The sequence below is a fragment of the Chelmon rostratus genome, chromosome 13 (genome assembly GCF_017976325.1).
Source record: "Chelmon rostratus isolate fCheRos1 chromosome 13, fCheRos1.pri, whole genome shotgun sequence".
NCBI classification, from domain to species: Eukaryota; Metazoa; Chordata; class Actinopteri; order Chaetodontiformes; family Chaetodontidae; genus Chelmon; species Chelmon rostratus.
Genome location: NC_055670.1, coordinates 11,827,831 through 11,847,093, shown reverse-complemented (window position 1 = coordinate 11,847,093; position 19,263 = coordinate 11,827,831). Strand labels below are relative to the sequence as shown.

At 42.7% G+C, this 19,263-nt stretch overlaps 1 protein-coding gene across 1 annotated transcript in view; it reads left to right on the top strand.

Moving 5' to 3' along the window:
• The window catches only part of LOC121615892 (ATP-binding cassette sub-family C member 4-like), a 35,788-nt gene extending 24,492 nt beyond the window's left edge, over nucleotides 1-11,296 (top strand). Inside the window, exons 26-31 of the mRNA XM_041950390.1 lie at nucleotides 2,554-2,709; nucleotides 5,564-5,653; nucleotides 6,113-6,285; nucleotides 7,020-7,125; nucleotides 8,935-9,069; nucleotides 10,443-11,296. Of these exons, the coding sequence (XP_041806324.1) occupies nucleotides 2,554-2,709; nucleotides 5,564-5,653; nucleotides 6,113-6,285; nucleotides 7,020-7,125; nucleotides 8,935-9,069; nucleotides 10,443-10,520 (738 nt within the window). The 3' untranslated portion in view covers nucleotides 10,521-11,296. The remainder of the gene's footprint in view (nucleotides 1-2,553; nucleotides 2,710-5,563; nucleotides 5,654-6,112; nucleotides 6,286-7,019; nucleotides 7,126-8,934; nucleotides 9,070-10,442) is intronic.
• Nucleotides 11,297-19,263: the final 7,967 nt, after the last annotated feature.

The following is a 19,263-nucleotide window of genomic DNA, read 5'->3' as shown; positions in this document are numbered from 1 at the left end:
GCAGGTTCTTACGACTCATATTTACCTTTAGCGTAAGGCGGCGACCTCTAGTGGCTGTAGTAATTACGACAGGAGCAAAAGGAGCAAGTCAGGTGACGTAGTATAAAGAATGCTCTCATCATGTACGTAAAATTAACGCGCCTTTTTAACCTAACCTATCCAAGTTATTTCATCGCCTAAACCTAAACAAACTGCAACCGTTTCACAACATTAAACACGTGTTGACCATTGTACCACAGTACAGTGAAGGTCTGTTTTTTGTGTGCAGGTTGTTTTTGAAATTCTTTTGAAATAGTTTGTTTTGGAGGGCGGACAAAAGGACCAGCTTCGTTGTTGAGGCATGAAGACTTGTCATACAGTATGTAATTGTGCCTTGTGCAGCGTTGTCTTGTGCTTTACAAAAATAGCAGGATTGTGAGCTCTCAGAATGGACCCTTTTCATGACTGCCATTTTCACTTGTCAAAGCAGTGCAGGCCTTTTCAAAACAAACACAGAAAGAGCTTTACACTCAGAAGAAAAAGCTGAAAGCATGTTGTGAATACAGGTAACAGTTAGTTGACCAGCACAGAGTGAGGCGACTTCTACCAGGAAGGAATGACCCTTTGTACGTTGCTCCTGTTCAGTGGCATTGTTCTGTGTGTCAGGGACTGCAACAGTGCTTTCACCTACTTCCTCTTTGAAAGCATTCAAAGTCGTTGTACATAATAAACATCTAAACATTCTCACTGCTCTCACTACGTGGGCAGAACGTCTACATTTGGATCCACAGGTTGGTGTGGCTCGGCTTTTCTGGCGCTGTGATTCTGCCAGCCGCTCAATCATGTCTGTACGCTCTTTTCTGCAGCTTCTGCAGAGGATAGGTCTGCCATATTCTGCTGTCACGTGTCCTCTTGACATGACATCACAAGAGGTTAGGGGAAAGATTGTTTCCTCTTCTGAAAGGTTTCCTACCGGGACCAGTTAATGGGGATCCAGTGGTGGATTCCTGTGCCCCTCATGTGATAATCACCTGTGTTTCTTGAAGCCCTTCCTGTGTGACGTCCTATCCCTCTGGACAGCTCTTTCAATTTTTTGTCACTTAAGATAGCTTAACTGTTGCCTCAGAGAGAGAGCTGTTGGTGTGCCGTTTCAGTACACGCAACTGATGTGGTTACCGGGTGAGATGTAAGCGGTGCCTCGTTCAAATGAACCCAATTCTGTACGTCTAATAATGTGTAGAGTTCATTTAGATCCTGGATCATAGAGCTTGATCTTTTCTACCCTGCGCCTTTCTACAGGCAAAGGGGGAGAAAAAAAAACGGCATTGTTGCATCCTTGCTGTGTGTTGGCATGTTATGAGGCACACATTCTTTGTTATGCAAGCTGTATTGTTGGTAAACCCCTGGCTAAACAAAGGGTTGCCCATTGGCTGTGTAATGGCATATAACAAGCCTATGTGTTGGCAGGCAGCAGTGTGTGGCACCAGCAGCCCAGTTCAGTGGAACAAGTGATGATTTGCCTCGTGCTGCCATCACTGACACTATTTCCATTTGGTTCTAGGTTGCATTTGGGTCTTGTGACAGTGAAGTATGCTCAGCATTTAGCCAAAAAAAGTACTGTGAGCAGTTTGGTCTAGACTGGTCATTTTTTGTGCGGGTCCTCTTTGTGTCCCTGTGTTTAACACAGCTATGCATGTGCATGGCACGATTTGGGTATGCAAGGGTCTTACAGTGGAGGCACTGGTCAGACCTGCAGGTATTCACACCACAGTTATGGCAGGGCAATGCTGCTCTTCCAAAAAAACACATAGGATAAACATTTCATCTAACGCCATCATCAGGTCAAACTTTTAATTTGATTAATACTTCATTTGTAAGTAAAGCCTTACAGCTAAAGTTTTTAGTTTTTAGTTTTATAAATCACTGTGCATGCTGTTTAATCTTTTATGAGATAAAATACTCTTTAAATATGTAGGATCCCTACTTATTAATTATTTACAGATGTTTACTGTGGCCCGCCATTTTCCAAGTTTCAGATTTTGGCTTCCAACCCCTGGTATAGAGCCTTGTCTCCTCTGTCAGCATTGAACTAGAGTAACTACAAATAACCAACCTACGAACATCTGGATATGCAATGAGTGGATCTGTTGCACTATGAAAGGAGCACTTACAGCTGCCTTCAACCATAAACATGCAAAAGATCCAACACAAAATGATGCAGCTCATAAATGCAGTATCATGACATGAAATCAAGAAACTTGACTTATAAACGTTCAACATTCTTAAAAAAGCAGGTTTTTTGTCCGTTGTCTGCTAAAGTCATGACTGCTGGCAAACAAAGTCACTTGTTATGCCTGCTTGTTGTAAAACAGAATTTCCTCCATCAATCTCTTTTTTTGTCCATGTAGTACAAGTGGTTCCATTGTAGTTAGCACTTTGACCCTCAGTGACATTACACATGAAGCAGTCGTCTGATTATTAACCTGAATGAGCATGATAATGTTTTGTCTGTTCTGTGAATTTTTGGTGTGAATTTCACAGAAATAAAAAATACCTCTCATCTCTCCACTGCAGGTCGGCATCGTCGGGCGCACTGGTGCTGGTAAAAGCTCCCTGATCTCTGCCTTGTTCCGGCTGGCAGAACCTGAGGGAAGAATAATGATTGATGGTTTTCTGACTTCTGAGATCGGTCTGCACACCCTGCGCCAGAAAATGTCCATCATCCCACAGGTGCTCTTTTTTTAACAGCCCTCAGTCTCAGCTGTTGTATCTTTGCACTGCATACAGTAACCAGTGGGTACATTTGAATGAAATGGGCTTAAAATAGAAACCATATCATGATATATTAGAACTCAAGTACAGTAATTCAACTTCCACTATGATGTTATGCTGCGTTTAATGCAGCACTCTTGTTTCTTTTCCAAAACTGTTGGACTTTTGCTTTGACAGTTTCTGTAAGGTTCTTTGATTCCTCATGATTGAGAAGAAATGTCACACGAACACTGGTAACAGACACCTTCATGCGTTGGCCCTTTTTTATACGCCTGGCTTTTAAAAAGCTAAAACAAGTGAGGAGAATTACAGTCGTCTCTCAGGGGATTTCTGAAAGTGAGACAAACGGATGCCTTGAGACAGTTTAACTTTATTTCCGCTTGTTGAAACTGATACGGCATTAAGAAAATGCCAGCCTGCGGGTGAGTGTCAGCAGAGTGGAGGGAGGGGAGAAGACTCCCACGGCCTGTACTGTGAAGAGAGCAGTTCCCCATCCCTGACAGAGGATTAGCCCTCTACCCCCCAAACATGGGAAAGCTGCTTAGAAGAAGTCTCCCCCATCCTCACAGCCAGAGTCCCCCTGTACACCGTCAGTTTGCCCAAGTCTCAAACATTTCTAGGGTGCAGCCAAGATGCCCAAAAACAGTTTCATTAATGCTTTTCTGTGGATTTGATAGGTTTCTGGCATCGCTACTACTTCAGATAAAGTTTTACTTCTGAGTCCAAACTAGTTTGAGATGGATGTGATGTGTGTTTGATGTGATTTTGTTTACTCTTTCTGCCTCTCCTAGAGGGTGAGACTTGCACAAAGTGGCAGGTTACGAGTCAGAACCTTAACTGCACGCCCATCTGTACCACATACTGGATGGCGTTTTCGTGAAGTGAAGCCTTCCCGGTATGCAGAAGAGTAGAGTGTCTCCGTAGCGCGCTCTCAGTTTTACAAACTCACACGCCGAGAAGCCTCTTTGAGTTACACGAATTCATCTGAACGCCTTTTTATTCTCCTGCTAGACGTCAGAGATAAAGTGATGTTCACTCAGCCTCTCACACACACAGAATCTTGATATAAATTGCTGGCTGCCTTACCTTTTCATGTGGAATTTTGCATGAGTGTGATATGTATACTATACATCGCCAGTGAGGAGTTTCATTATTTGCCCCCCACAGATTTGATTATGATAAACTTTTATTAGCATATGGCATTAAAAAAGGCTCCATTTCAGTTTCTATTGAATTCTCAGGAATGACTTCTGAAAAAAAAAAAGAATTCTGTGGCAAACAGAGGGCTTAGAATTGGTGGAGCACATAATCGGTGTATGGAAAGCTGTGCTTGAAAGCAGTTTTTCCCAACCTAACACTGAATCCTCAATTAAAGTGTGTCACAAAACTAGTTTGAATTGGGACTTCAGCTGGCTTAATGACAAGGTGGTATTTTGGTGACAGAAGGAAAAGCTCATTGGGAGTAAAGAGGTGGAACATTTTCTAGGGCACAGGTAGCAGGAATGAACTCCTGAAAGCCTTATTTTTCTGGATGAAAATTGAACAGTTAGTCCCGAGTCTTCTGACCTACATGACGGTGTGTTGAGGCATGATTTTGTGTTGGAGGGGTGTGTGCTGTATGTGTATACTGTAAATCTTTGTGCTTACACACATGAGTGCATGCTGGATTTTTTTTTTTTTTGCCCGTGTTGCTGTCACTTTGAAGCTGACCTGTAAGGGAGAAATGAAGGCGTGAGTCACATTCAGACTGCAGGACACTTTTAGATCCATTGTGTATTTTACTCTTGCTCCTGGTCTAATCTGACAGTTGCCGGGCGAACATTTCCTATCTTGATTTGGATTAGATTCATATCTTGAGTAAGTTGGAGCTATCGCATTGCCTGACCGTGATCAGTTTCTGTTATGGACAGTTGCTTGCTGCTCAACGTTCACATCTTTGGCTCTGATAGACTCTCATTAAAGCTTTAAAATGCTCGTTATGACCTTTTAAAGCAGCTGTGTTTGTTCACTGATGAAACAATGTGCAGATGACGCTGTATGCAAGGCTTATCAAGAGCAGCTCTGCACTGTGAGAGGCAAGACGGTCTCTGTATGATGCCCTGGGAGAGTCCCAAGTGCTCAGTAAATCACTTCAAAATTGCAGCAGGATTTATGAATAAATATCTGACCTGTCATGGCTAGATGCCGGCTTGCTCCCGTTTATCAGGTTTACCACAAACAGAGTGGCATGTTGGAAGAGTGCCTGTGGACTTGTGGGCTCGTTCCTCTGCACTGTAATAAAGGGCTTTATTTACTCTCTTAAAGATGGCTGTGCGGCTGAACCTTGATACAGGTGTGTGGCTCACCGTAAATACATATCTCGGACATCCTAGCTGTCTGAGATCTGAGGCCGTCCTTTCATGAGGGTAGTCAACTGATGCGATAACCCCTCTTGACGGATGCTCGTGCGTTTGGCAGAGTAAAGCTGTTACTTTTGCCAGACATTTTGAGATTATCATTTCTAACACAGCTACTGTATGAAACTCTTTGTATGGTAACAGTGACTAGATGGCCCTTTTTTGTGTCATATTATATATTCAGACAGCCGAGCACAGCCCTGGTTTTCCAAGTAAAAAGATCAACTTATTGAAGCATAGTTGGCCAGAGCATTGAATAGAGCTCCTGAGTGGAGCAAGCCCTTTGTGAACATCTTCCCCTCAAACATTGCCTAGCGGCGCTCTATAAAGCTTGTCTTAACCCTTTCATACATCTTCTCCCTTGTCATTATCTTAACTGGCCACGGCCTTCTCTTTCTATATCCATCTATCCACAGGACCCAGTTCTCTTCACGAGCACCGTGAGGAAGAATCTGGACCCTTTCAGGCAGCACACAGATGAGGACCTGTGGAATGCACTCCAAGAGGTACTCCAGCGTGGCTCTGAATGATTCCCCCTCGCCGGCCCAGGGGGGGATCCCTCTGTCCCCCCGTACAATGCTGCCATTCAGCCTCCCTGCTCACCACAAGTCATGGGGGGAAATCCCATTAGGGCCATGGGGCCCAGCTCAATGTGCGGCTTGTAACTGGGAACTATTGAAAGTGCTGGGGGAGATGTGTTTGGGCAGTCAGGCCAACCAGGATGAAGGCTCCCCCCACAGTGAAGGGCTTCAGCTCCTGGTCCTGCCTCTGAATGGGTTTGGTGGCCTGGATTAAAGCTAGAGGCTGGCCACAAGAGAGCACTGGCCAAGGTCATCAGTGGACCTGGCCCTGCATTGTGCCAGGCGGTTAATGGGTGTGTTTGGATAGCTCTTTAAAGACATCCCCACAGGAAGCCTTTATGCAGGAGTAATGAAGGGTTGGGGCTCTGCTCTCCCTCTCTGCAGGTGCAGATGAAGGCCGTGGTGGAGGACCTGCCCAATAAGCTGGAGACGGTGCTCACTGAGTCGGGCTCTATCTTCAGCGTGGGCCAGAGGCAGCTGGTGTGTCTGGCCAGGGCCATCCTCCGGAAAAACCGCATCCTCATCATTGATGAGGCCACAGCCAATGTGGATCCAAGGTCAGGTGACACTTGAGTCCATGAGTAAAGCATTTTTCATCACGGTTTAAACAGTCCTTTCCACGTGTAGCTTGTTCACCGTAAACTAGTGGCACTCAAGATGGGTGTTTTTTACGTGTTGAAACTGTAGTACCACTACAGATGTGTAGTGATACTAGTGTGCAAATAAATCAAAAGCACACAAGTGAAACCTTCATGAAAAGATAAAGGAATTTAAGACTTATCAGCTATAATGCACATTGCTTTGTGATAAACAGAGTATGTACATGAATTTTATCTCTTAATCGTATGATTGGAGTATTAGAGCAGACCAAGGGCAGGCGGCTTATCATTAGTCTACTTCAAAGAGTGGCTGATTGATCAGAGCAACACATCACAACACATCAGAGCAGCCAGTAAATAATCAACACTAATAACCCCAAAATTGAACAATTACACGATTGCCATGACTTTTAAACAGTAAAAGATGATGTGGAATCAAATTGGGAGGTATTATAAGTCCAAACAGACAAAATAATATCTAATAAAACAAAATGCCAATAATAAAAGTCAAAATAAACTGAACCTACCTTTGTTAGCATAAGGAGCTCTGCTATCCTTTATCCTTTATGCCTACTGCTACACATACCTCGCTGCTGATGAGCCATTGTTCTGTGTTAAGTAAAAATCCCTGCCCAAGGGTGTATAGGAAGAGGGTTTTTTGTGCTGAGGTGTTGTGTTCCCTGCCCCTTTAGAACTGACAGCCTTATCCAGCAGACTATCCGGGACAAGTTTCAAGAGTGTACAGTCCTCACCATTGCTCACAGGCTCAACACTATCATTGACTGTGACAGAATACTGGTAAGTAAGAACACAGTGAGTTTCCATTGTCCAGCTCTTCAGTCGGTGCTTCAGTTTATAACCACGATTCCAAAAAAGTTGGGACGCTGTATAAAACGTTCCAGAGTCCATACAGTAACATCTTTTATCCAATCATGTGTTCACAAAGTGGTGAACCTCGCTCCATTCTCGCGTGTGAACGACTGAGCCTTTCCAGGATGCTCCTTTCATACCCAATCATGATACTATCACCTGTTACCAATCAACCTGTTTACCTGTGGAATGATCCAAACAGGTGTTTTTGGAGCGTTCCACAACTTTCCCAGTCTTTTGTTGCTCCTGTTCCGACATGTTGGAAACGTGTTGCTGCATTAAATTCAGAATAAGCAGATATTTACAAAAATCAATGAAGCTGATGAGGTCAATCATTAAATATATTGTCTTTGTTCTGTTTTCAGTTGAGTATATGTCAAATAATGAGTAGCAAATTATCAAATTTTATGTTTGACACAGCATCCCAACTAGTTTGGAATCTCGGTTGTATTTATTGGGAACGTTTTATAACAACAAAAAAGGGATTCTGTGCTTTTACTCCTAACATTTTGTGATATCCCTTCATGAACTTCAAGAAATAATAAACTGAGCTCCTGCTGTGCATAGAAATGATGGTATAATGTGAAGTAACCTGCAAAAACAAGCACCTCTCATTCACTCACATTGTCAAACACACCAGAGATTCAGAGCTTTCAAACACTTCTTCCTTTATTTGCAAGGTGCCTGCTACACAGTCGCAGAGTTTTAATTCACTTGCCCTATTTTGCAACAGCTGGGCTGATTTCTCCCTCACAGCGTTCCCTCTTATTGAGCCTGCGCTCGTGCCACTTGATCTTTGGCCCTTTCCTGCTACTGCCTGCAGAGGTGCCAATTAGTGCCATTTGTGGCAGCATTTGTTAAGCGTCTATGGAGGACAGGGCACGACCTGGTGGCTGCTCGGTCACCGAGGGGGTTGCTGAGAAAAGCCAAATATCACACAGCGGGGACTGTTTCACACCTACACTCGTGTTAAATGCCCCCAGATTGTCACGCACTCCGGGAGAACTAAATTGGGGCCCACCTGAATTGCCTTGTCCAAATCCTCAGCTGTGCCATATTTAGACACAGAATGTTTTCCAAGATACAAACTCTGTCTCCTAGTATCCTGCTCCTAAACTGTCGATTATGACAGCAGCTGCAGGAGTCTCCCTTTCATACTAAACACTCCCTGAAACTGGGCTTTAACCATAACAAACTGCTCATTACCGCTGTAAGGGGATCGAGCTTGTTAAAATTTGTCTGTGATATAATTGTAGTCTTTTCCAAACTGCTTGTATTGGCACTATTCTTTGTGTGGTTTTTATGGCATGTGATGACACAGAAATGATGGTAATTTTCTAGAGTGTCTTCAAGGTGTGATTGTTGGATTTGACTGAGGACCACCCCTGAGCCGCTGAAATGCCAGGATAAATACATGGATAAATCACTGATCTTCAGTCTGTCAGAGTCAGCGTACCTGACTTTCACGCTGCTAACAGACGACGCTCATTGTCCGCGGCCCTGTCGAGCAGAAACAGGCACCTGTGTTTGCTGTTGCATGAGTCACATAAAATGGTTGGTTCCCGTGTGCACAGAACTACTGTTTCCCCATTCATCTTGCACTGTCTGCATGCATCACTCAGCAGCGAAACAGCTGAAATGTCAGTTTTCCCCGAAGTAAAGTATACAGGTGATGGCACACACACACACACTCACGCACACACATGCACACACCCAGCATTGTATGTGTGATTGCAGGTTCTGGCCGCCGGCAGGATCCAGGAGTATGACCGGCCATATGCGCTGCTCCAGAACCGGGATGGGCTCTTTTACCAGATGGTCCAGCAGACAGGCAGGGCTGAGGCCGCCTCGCTGCTGCACACAGCCAAACAGGTAACCACACCCACCTTTGTCCCCTGTCGCTAAATAGAGTCCAGCCGTGGCACACTAATCCCAGACTCTCCCTTTAACTCCAGACTTCATTGCTCACCTCCAAAATAATACAGCTAAGCAAGAGAAGATGTGCATAACCCTGACAATGCAAAGACACTTGATTACCATTTTAATTTAAAGTGCCTACTTTGAGCATTGCAACCGCCATAACATTAATTTCAAGAGAGAAATTGTCCCTTTGTAGATTTACATCCTCTGATTTTATCGAAGAAACTCCCTGTATAATCTTTTTTTTTTCTCATAATGTAATTTTGAGATCATTTTGGAGATGATTCTAGAAAAGCAGCTTTCTTTGCGCTATATCTCTGTGGAAATATTGGGTTTAACTTCATCGCGATTTGGGATAAACTTTCTATGGGGATTACTGTAATAGAGAATGTCCATATTTCTTCCCTGTAAAATTCATTTGTGATGTATTTCCCCTTCAGACACTGAACAGATAAGAGGCGGCTATTCATTGTTCAATTCCATTTTATGTGCATCTGTCTGGGACTACAGATACCATATTGCAACTTCAAACAGGTCTTTGTGAAATAAGAAAAAGTAGGCATCATTTCATTTTCTCTCTGTCCCTCGCACAAATTTATCAGCGGAACTGTATCTTCCCAGCCAGAGGAGTGAAATGAGTAAAATACTGATTTCAAAGACTCAGCACACTGTGGTATTATTTGGTATCGTCTTACCCTGCACACTGGCGGATTGGTAGTGACATTGTTCAAGCCCTTACGTTTTCTTTTCTTTATTGTAGGGTGCTCTCCTCAGATCAGATTACAACAGCATCCATAACTGTCTAGCACCACTTATTAAATACTGAGATGGTCCACATGTTGTGTGTCAAGTTTCTATAGTTGTCAGTCAAGGTTTAAATACATTCAATAATCTGATATCAACCTCCAGCTCCTTTGTCCATGTTGAAAGAGAATCCCAGAGTAGGCAGTATATCTCTGCTGAGGCCAAGCTGTTTTCACCACTTTTGCCTTTGCCTTTGCCTTTTCACTCAACTTTCTGTTATTGAAATCGCCGGTCTGTCAGAGCCTCTTTGTATTAAGAAATCAAGCATTTCGCAGACACTTTTAAAGTAAAAAAAAATGGACTCAAATAAAACAAATAATTTCAGCGATTATATATTTCTCCCTTGGATTTCACAGTTGTTTATGAGGCTAAATAAGCCACTTTCGCAATGCTTCAGCGGCTGACAAATCCCTTCACCCGGCTCTGACCGGATCTGTCATAAATCACACCTTAACAGATCGTAGCTTAGATGGGACTGTGCGCTTGTATTCTGTGACACTGCTTCCCTGATACGCTTCCAGGTTTACATGAACAAAAAGCGAGTGGCAGACGTGCGCTGTGCCAAGGACATCCGTGTCATCTGCGAGACGTCTCTTTGACGGTTTGGAGAGTCGCTGTGGCCCTCGCGCTTGCCATCACTGACCAAATCTTTTACCAGATACTGTATACTTAGACTCCTTGCTGTGTATTAAAACGTCTTTAGACTCCCAGCAGGCCGAGTGCAGTGTGTGCTGCATTTGATTGGCATAGTCCTTTGCTCTGGAGCAGAAAAGAGGCAAGTATCTGAGGCAGGATGTGCCTTTATTGACATCACATTACTGCATGGCTTTCTATTGATTGCACCCTGCTATGTTTATGTATGTACGCTCTGGCCTCTTGGGTAGCTTCAATCCTGCACTGGTGCTCAAAGGAGTGCACATATTGGATGTGTTAATCCTGGTGCAATAAATTATTGGTGTCTTAAATTATCCTTTTAAGGCAAACATTGTTTCATAGGTCTTTTTATTATTTGGAAAATGCTTGAAAAGACGAGGAGAACCTGAGAGGACACACCACTGTTTTCAGCAATTACCTGTGCCTTAATCAGACGATTCGTTTTTTTAATTAATTTATTTATTTTGTAATTGCACTGTTTTAATTGAGTAGTCTTCCAGCACTTTGGCGATAGTGGTTTTATGTCTACCTCAGCTCTTGTCAGCAAAGAACAGGAAAGTGTAAATGTAACATGTCATGTTAATGTTGGACACAAAGAAACGTGGGAAAGAAGTTTAATGTTTATTGCCTCGGTGTAATATCAGCTTTCTCTCTTTACTCTTTTGATAAATGGGCTGTTGTTGCTTTAAAAACGTAGCACTATTTTCTCTGGCAATAACGTGAAATATAGTATGACTATTTATAGCAATGTATTTATTTAGACTCTTTGTTTTCTATATATTCGTGTATGGTTGAGTTTTAAAGGTAATTTTTGATGGAGTTTGCTCATTGTGGTTGTTGGTCATAAATAAGTGATACGAATGATCACTTAGAATTTCCAGCAAATTGAATTCAGCTTCCATATAATAAAAGAGAATTGCTCGAATGTGTCAGTGCTGTCTTCATTTTGCGTTTGAAACATCATCTCATGTTCCTCTGACTCACTAACCATTTCCTCCCACTGTTGCTCATCCTATATTCAGATGTCTGAATGGTGTGTTTGCTTCAGGTCAGCGGTTACAACTGGTCTTGACCGAGATGCTACAAATTGGTAAGTGGTTGAGGAAAACAACCCAGTGATTATTTTGTTGAGTCAAGTGACTTTTGAATTCAGTCTCATGGCGGTAAAGTAACATGTCGGCGGTGCAATGTGACGATTAAGTCCCAATTAAAATGTAATTTCGCCATCGCCAGCTCAATTAGAAAAGAGCTGTTTAATTCGCCCTCGTGCAGACAAGTGCCGAGCCGGTGATTGCGCATTCAGAGATGGCTGTCAGTAAACACTTAGCTTGGTATAAAAGGCAGTATTTAACCAGGCCCAGGTTTGGGTCGTGAACTGCGGGACATCAGCCCCTTTAAAAGCTGAGTGATTTACACAATTCATTAAAGCCAGTGAATCTTCAGCCAGCGTCATATTAAATGGTTACTTACTCTCAAATAGCCCCCGGGGAGTTGAATTGTTGGCTTGCGAATAGATTAAAGTTTACATTGAAAAGAGAAATTGAATTCAGAGGTAATCAATAGCATAATGGGCCAGTGAGAGGAGCCTGCTGCTTGAAATGAAATTACCATATTTTTAATCTTAATTTTCCACTCTGTTTATCTGACAGTGTGGATGTGCAATCCAAACAGATAATGAGAGAGTGGGATATTGACAGTGGGGTCCTCTGGAGTGCTTGTTTCAGTGATTAAACGCTGTGATCTGTGATTACTTTGTGTCGGGTGTCAGGCTGGCGGCCAGAGCCCGGCGAGACACAGGCACATAGCAGCTGGAGCATCATGGGTCTCTGAGGTGCTAATGCACCTGACACAGCATTGACAGCATTCGAAACCCTATCAGGGACTGCACCACACGGCAGCTGCCACAATAGGAATAGTCATGGCACTATCTACATCAGAGTCAGCATATATCCTCTCTGCTCTCCCCTCGATAACAGCCAACGCAAGAATGGCGACAACAAAGTTTGCACAATAAGTATTATTAACCGGATACCTTCCTACGCCGGCCAATAATAGCGGCATTTTAAGACATATCTGAATAGGTGTGCGAATAGCAATGCCGTCGACATAGTGCTGATATAGCTTTAATAAATAAATGTGTGAGAAACCTGTCTGTCCACACAATGAAGTTTAATCCCAAAGAAATAAAACACAAAATAAGAGTCAGCACAATGCGCAGCGAGGCAGTGAATGAAATGATGAATTCACACTGTGGCGTTCAGCCCATCCACACTTTTAAGAGAGAAGTGATGCGTCGGTGCTGATTTGAGGATGTGATACATGTTCTGTGCAGCTAAAGATGTTTTATTGTCAGTTGAGAGAATAATGTAACAAGTGCTGAAAGTGGTGCAAATTGTTTAAGGTTGTTTTGTTAGGGGGCATTAAATGCGGCGTCTCAGGGCCATTTTGGGTTGAGGAGACAATGTTTTTCACAAACTTTCTGTTGTGCCAGCACTTTCCTTTGTGATGGATACTGCTGTTTGACAAATGGAAACAAATTGCATGGTGCAGGCGCCTGAATGGCAGGGAGTTGGGGAGTGTCAAACTCGGTGCTGAAAGACGATGAAGCGAGAGCCTCAGGTTTTTGTGGGCGACTCAGACCTGACTGATCCCAGCATAAAGTACTTGTTGAAGAGAAGGAGAAAAGGAGAACAGGATTTCGACAGGCTGCAGTGAAATTAGGAGAATTGACTATGGCGGCTTTGTTCCTAGCTGGTGACATGGGGTGGGGGAGATGGGGAGACTGGAGCGATTCCCCAGAGACTCTGTGCTCAGCCTTTGTAAAGTGACTACAAACTGAATATCTGACAAGTTCCCAAGGCCTGACATGACTCTGTGTAGAGCTAAGAAAAACAAACAACAAATGGCACGTTTTTAAGATACATGTGGTGACACTGGTTGTAGTGTGTTAGAAAATGGTTTTTTATCGTGTTAAAAATAGGTCCTCAATTCGGAATATGTTGATGCGATAGTTCCTGGATTGTCGCAACAACCTAGTTAGACCTAGTTTTTCCTGTGACAGACTTTGTGAAAGTAGAAAAACGAGAGCTACCAAATGTTGATTTCCAACTTATTAGAGGGCTTATAGGTAGCAGTTTCTCTTTGATCCTGCTCCACAGAAAAACAGGAGCATTAAGTGCACACGTGAGGTCTGATCGGCCGCACTGTATCACGGTGCCTCAGCAGTTTAGTGACCACCCTGGCCTGGCCTGACGGACTGGCCAACTTACTGCTACAAACAGTAATTATAGGTCACGCATGTAATGGATGATTATGCCTCGTAAACTCTCCAGCCTGTGGTCTGTTTCAAACTCTGTGAGTATATTCACCATCCAGCAAGTAATTCCACTCAGTTTTTATCCTCAGAAGGAAAACTCTCATTTCTAGTGAAATCTTTGAAATCATTTAGAGGAAGCTCTTATTTATAAAAAAAAAAAAAAAAAAAAACTTAAAAAAGCAGAATAAGTGGTCTCACAGAAGCCTGGCTTTTTGTAATTTTTCCTGCCCCTGCTACTTGGAGCTAAACTGGCTAATGTGGCCCTTTGAAATGCCACAAATAGGAAACCTCTTTGCATGCTTTAGCCTTAAATCCCGGGCATGCTCTGTCACCTTCCAAAAGTGCTGTTTGATTCTTCAACTGCGAGAGAAAGAAGAAAAGTGGAGGGCTGGACAATAGCAGAGGGCTTATCTCATCAGTAAATAAGGCTTATTGCTTAAAGCTATAAAAGGCTATGCTTATTGGTGATGTCATCCCTTTGTGGGAGATTGATGAAGCTTGAGGCAGGGGGCATAATGTGAGTGTGAATGTGTGTGTGTGTGTGTGTGTGTGTGTGTGTGTGTGTGTGTGGAGGAGGAGGCCTAGTGCACCAAACTCAAGAATTTCCAACTTTCCCCTGCAGAGTTTGATAGAATTTAAAATGTATGACATATATTTTAACTGCTGCTGCACTAAAATTGCAGTCTTTGGTGGTAAACTAACCCAAATGTACTTCAAAGTTCCATCTGGCCAGGGGGCTTTTATCCTTGGCCATGGGAGCGGTTGATGTTCTGTGCATGTAAACGTGCAGCTTTGGGTAAAGGTGGGGACAGCTTGTGTCCCCCATTATTGTCTGGTTGCATTTACGTGGGTCCAAGGGCCCACTGTGTCTTTTCGGGTTACTTTCTCATCATTTCTCCTAATGTAGAGACCCACAGGGTTGGTGGCAAGCGCACAATGCGGCTGTTGTATGGTTACTGTCAGCTCTCTCAAATAAGGCTTCCTGTTCATTAGACTTCTTTTCACCTCCGCACAATGCGCCGGCTTTGCAGCAATAGTGAGTCGACGCCCATCTCTTCAATGCCATGTGAATAGTTCTAAATAGTGTTTATGCAAGCCATTGTTGTCTATTGTGTGTCCAGTCTTAATGCACAGTGATTTGCCTGCTTTTGTAGCCTGGGATACATTATCTTGCCTATGTGGCTTCAGATGCATGCCTGGCCTTTGAGCCAGTAAACAGTCTAAAAGTTAACTCCCTATGGACAATGCTGGAGATGCCTGATAAAGTAGGACAGAATATACTAACTGGCCCATTTCATGTCCCTCTGTAATTACTCAAATGGCTTCTTCCTCTGCTTAGTGCATATCTGTTTTAAACTTTGTAGTTCCATCACTTTAGAATTCCTTTTTTTCTGAAAAGGTCACACCTCTCTAATTTAATTTGCCATTTTTTTCTTGTTTTTTTTCTCCCCTAGGAAATGCAATAATTAAAAGAAAGTTTTGCAGAAGAGAGTTAAACTTAACCTCAAAGCTGATTTTAAATCATAATCTGTGAGGATCATCCTTTTTTTTTTTCAATAAATACATAGTAGGTTTGAAAGCTTAGACTGACACTATCTGTTGCACATCTGGTGAAGAATTCCTATTGAGTTGGGAGATGCATTTAAACCCTGTGTCTTTATTCTTCAAAGTGTCAGTGTGAAAATGAAAGAGTAATACAGATAGACAGCCAGGTGGATAATCTGACACACGTCACACGCAAAGAATAAAAACTTTCAAATCTTGAAGATAATGTCAGAATGATATGTCTTGTAATGGAATGGATGGAATGTCTCATGACTCCCATCAGTTACTTTAACGTGGATTTATGTTGTTGCACGGCGTGTTTGTACCACAACTTTATTGATTAAGCTGATTTGTAAGAGGATGAGAAGCAAAGCCATACAAATTGTGCATTTGGCTCAGTTTATGTGCACTCTGCTTGGCGCTGGTTTAGCTGTATTTTCTGTTTGTGGCCCATCTGGCTTCACTGTTCAGTTATCTTGAGGTTGCAGCCAGAGCGCTTTTGCTTCTTAGTTAAGTTTGATTGAAAAAAAGAAGCGTCTACCTCTTCCTTTAGAGAAAAACTAAAGGAAAACTTGGCGGCACCTAAAATGTTTTCCCAACAGAAAACAAAATAACCCTGAAAATTGAGAGAGCAGGAATGGGCAGCATATTATAGCCTTCATCTGTTTGTGGCATTGTCCTAGAGAGCGTATACATCACCTCCAGAGGGAAACTGATAGGCCTAACCATTCACTTCTTGGATAGATGCACAAAAGCAGAAGATATCTGCGGCACAGATTACATTATACTCTTTTCAAAAGCGTTCGCAGTCAAGTATGCAGAACAGTGAAAAAAAGATGCTTTTAATGCCGGCCAGTGATTACAGGTGAGTGATGTAACTGATAGTTAGCCCGTCATTGTTCGGAGATTTGGTGTGTTTGACCCCCTAAAGCATTCTGCTGCCAAGGGAATTCAAAACAACCTTTGGACTCGGAGGAAAGGAATGTTATGATTGCCCTCAGTGACACTGATACAACGCTGTCACGCCGCTGACTCCAGACTGCAGGAGGAGCTTCGCTGTGACCGAGCCCAGTCGCACTACACCGGCACTTAGCAGCAGGCGTTTCATTAACCTGTCAGAGAGAGGCGAGATGCTGCTTTGTCTTTGATTGCCACATCCCCTTACGCTCACGCTGCTGCTCGTACGTTTGACCTCCATTAGCCCACCAGGTGTGTTTCACATTTTATTTAATGAACTGTAGTCGTGAGGTAATTCATTGCCTGCAACAATACTCCTGGAAGCAAGTTTTTTTTTTTTTTTCTCCCTCACACCAAAGTAGTGATGTTGACGTGTTGCTCCTGGCCTGATATTTTCATTAAAGGCCCTCTTATCAAATAATGAAATAAAGAATCTGCTTCTTGCCCAATGCTATTACCTCCCACAAATCAAAAGGGTTTCAAGTGTAATGTCTTGCCTCCCATGCCAGTTAATTAGGAAGCGTTGTGCCACATACTAATGCTACTTTCATGAGAATAATCTGAGACAATAAACCTGTCTCTTTTGTGTCCTTCTGCAAGCCCTCTTAATTAATATCAGCAAACACAAACCAAAGTTAATTGAAATTTGAGCATCCCATCTCTATAGTTTACAAGAATGCAATCGCTACTGTTTTGTTACTGCTGTTGAATTTCTATAATAGCGGGTATCATATCTCTATTTAGTATTTCATTGATCACTCTCAGGAGTGCTGCAGAAATATAAAAGAAAGAAATGTCTTAACCATGAGTAAACACAGGAGGCAATATATGCAACCCCGACATTGATTCGGACGGAGACATTAATATTCACACTCCTCCAGATAATCATAGCAAGGTGTGCATGATTTGTTTTCATTGATTAAGTGACATTGCTGCAGCTTCTCACACCATGGTTATTAATATCGTTTGCATTGATATCGTTTCTGCATTAACATTAACAACAATTTCACCAAGTGGGAGAGATTACAGGACTGATGCAAACGAGCAGCAGTCTCGGTGGCAGGCAGCTTTAATCAGAACCCCTTTTGATGCAAAATCTTTACAACTTTAATCAATCTTTATGGACGAGCTTTTCAAACTGTATGCAAGTTTGAATAGCACAGTTTTAAAGAGGCTGTGCCCTCCTGTCAGATATCCGATGTGCTTTGCAAATTACAAATCCTTCTAGGAATATGAATTAGGTTGTGCAACTTGAGTGTTCCTCCCGTTCATGCTGTACACAGTTCAGATTTCACGTGGTTTACATGAATTCTTAGTACCAGCTAATGTAATCAGGCCCAACTAGCGTGGGATTGTAGTACACAGAGCCCACAACAAAGCCTAATCTGGCACGCTACTATTCCAGTAGGATTTTTTTTTGTTATCACACATCTTTTGTCATGTTGGCCCACGAACAGAAATAGCTAAACAAAATAAATAAATAGATAAACAGTGGGTTGTCTTTATAGCCTTTATGCAGTGATATTTCAGAGCCAAGAACATTTCTGAAGTTAACAGTATTTATGTTCCGGTAGTGTTGGTCACAGTCTGTCACACATTATTTGCATCTGCATGTCCGATTAACAAATATGACATATTCCTAAGATCAGGCTCCTAGCACTCTAACCACCCACCATGGCAATTAACTGTCTACTAAGCTAACAAGCGGAACACACATGCCTGATGCAAGCCAGTAGAATATCAAGCTGCTCTCCTAGATGTATCCCCGTTTTACCCTGTAGTGCCACCGTGAACACACGGCGCACACGTGCAGGCTAATTTCAAATGTTGATTAACTCGCGGCTCTGGACCGTGGATCTTTACTCCCACCAGTATCGATACGGGGTTTACGTTGGAGTGCAACTGGCTTTTGAAATCCACTAGAAATGGAGAGAGCTGTCGTCCACGCGAGGGACTAGTAAGACCTTGTCAGGGGGAAAAGAGCTCTCAGACAAATTCAATGGGCTTTTCTCTGTGTCTTAGGGGCTGTCGGCAGTGAATCTACTGAAATAATCGGCGCTGATGCTGTGTACAGCTGACATGTTAAAATCACGCTGACCTTCACGTAGCTCAGGCTTGTTATCGCTGCATAGGCAAGAGGAAGAAAGTAGCTGGAGAATGCCTGAATCCATAGATATGAGGGAAGAAAGACCACACACGCTACATTCAGTCGCTCTTATTGTGAGCCAGGTGCAACTGGGTCTGCAAGAGGCCACTTCTGACAGCACATTCTGTATATCACCAGAGAAAATAAAATCGTTCAAGTACAAATATTATGTGTTTGCTCTGGTAACCATCATTGACACAGTTGGAAATATGGATCCACAGATGTCATTTCTCTGTTGCTGTGGGTTCAAGGATTTTATCCAGCGTGGCATCTGAAGGGAGAAGAGTGTTGTCGTAAATCCAGGTTTTCTTTTTCTGTTTTTCTTTTTTTTCCTTTTTTTTTTTTTTTTTTTTTTACAGCACGCTTGCCAACAAACTAAACTATCTGTTCTACTTATTTCTAAAAAAGCATTGACCGTCGGGGCATAGCCAATATGGAGGTTAATCCATTCTAGTGTCTATACTATGGGATGCTTATGGAAGCATATTTGCTTAGGGCAGCCATGCAAATTATTACTTACTGCCCTGTAAGCTGATAACACAAATTAGATACCCATTAAAGTTGAACAATGTATATAGAATGAGAAAAGATTGCAAGTGATACCTGAAGGGATGCTTAAGTCGTATGGCACTAAAATATGCCTCATGCTTGCAAACTTCAAAAGTGGAGAGATGTTTATCCTTGGGATTGGAAGATGCATAATGGTAATCTCATATGCACAGAG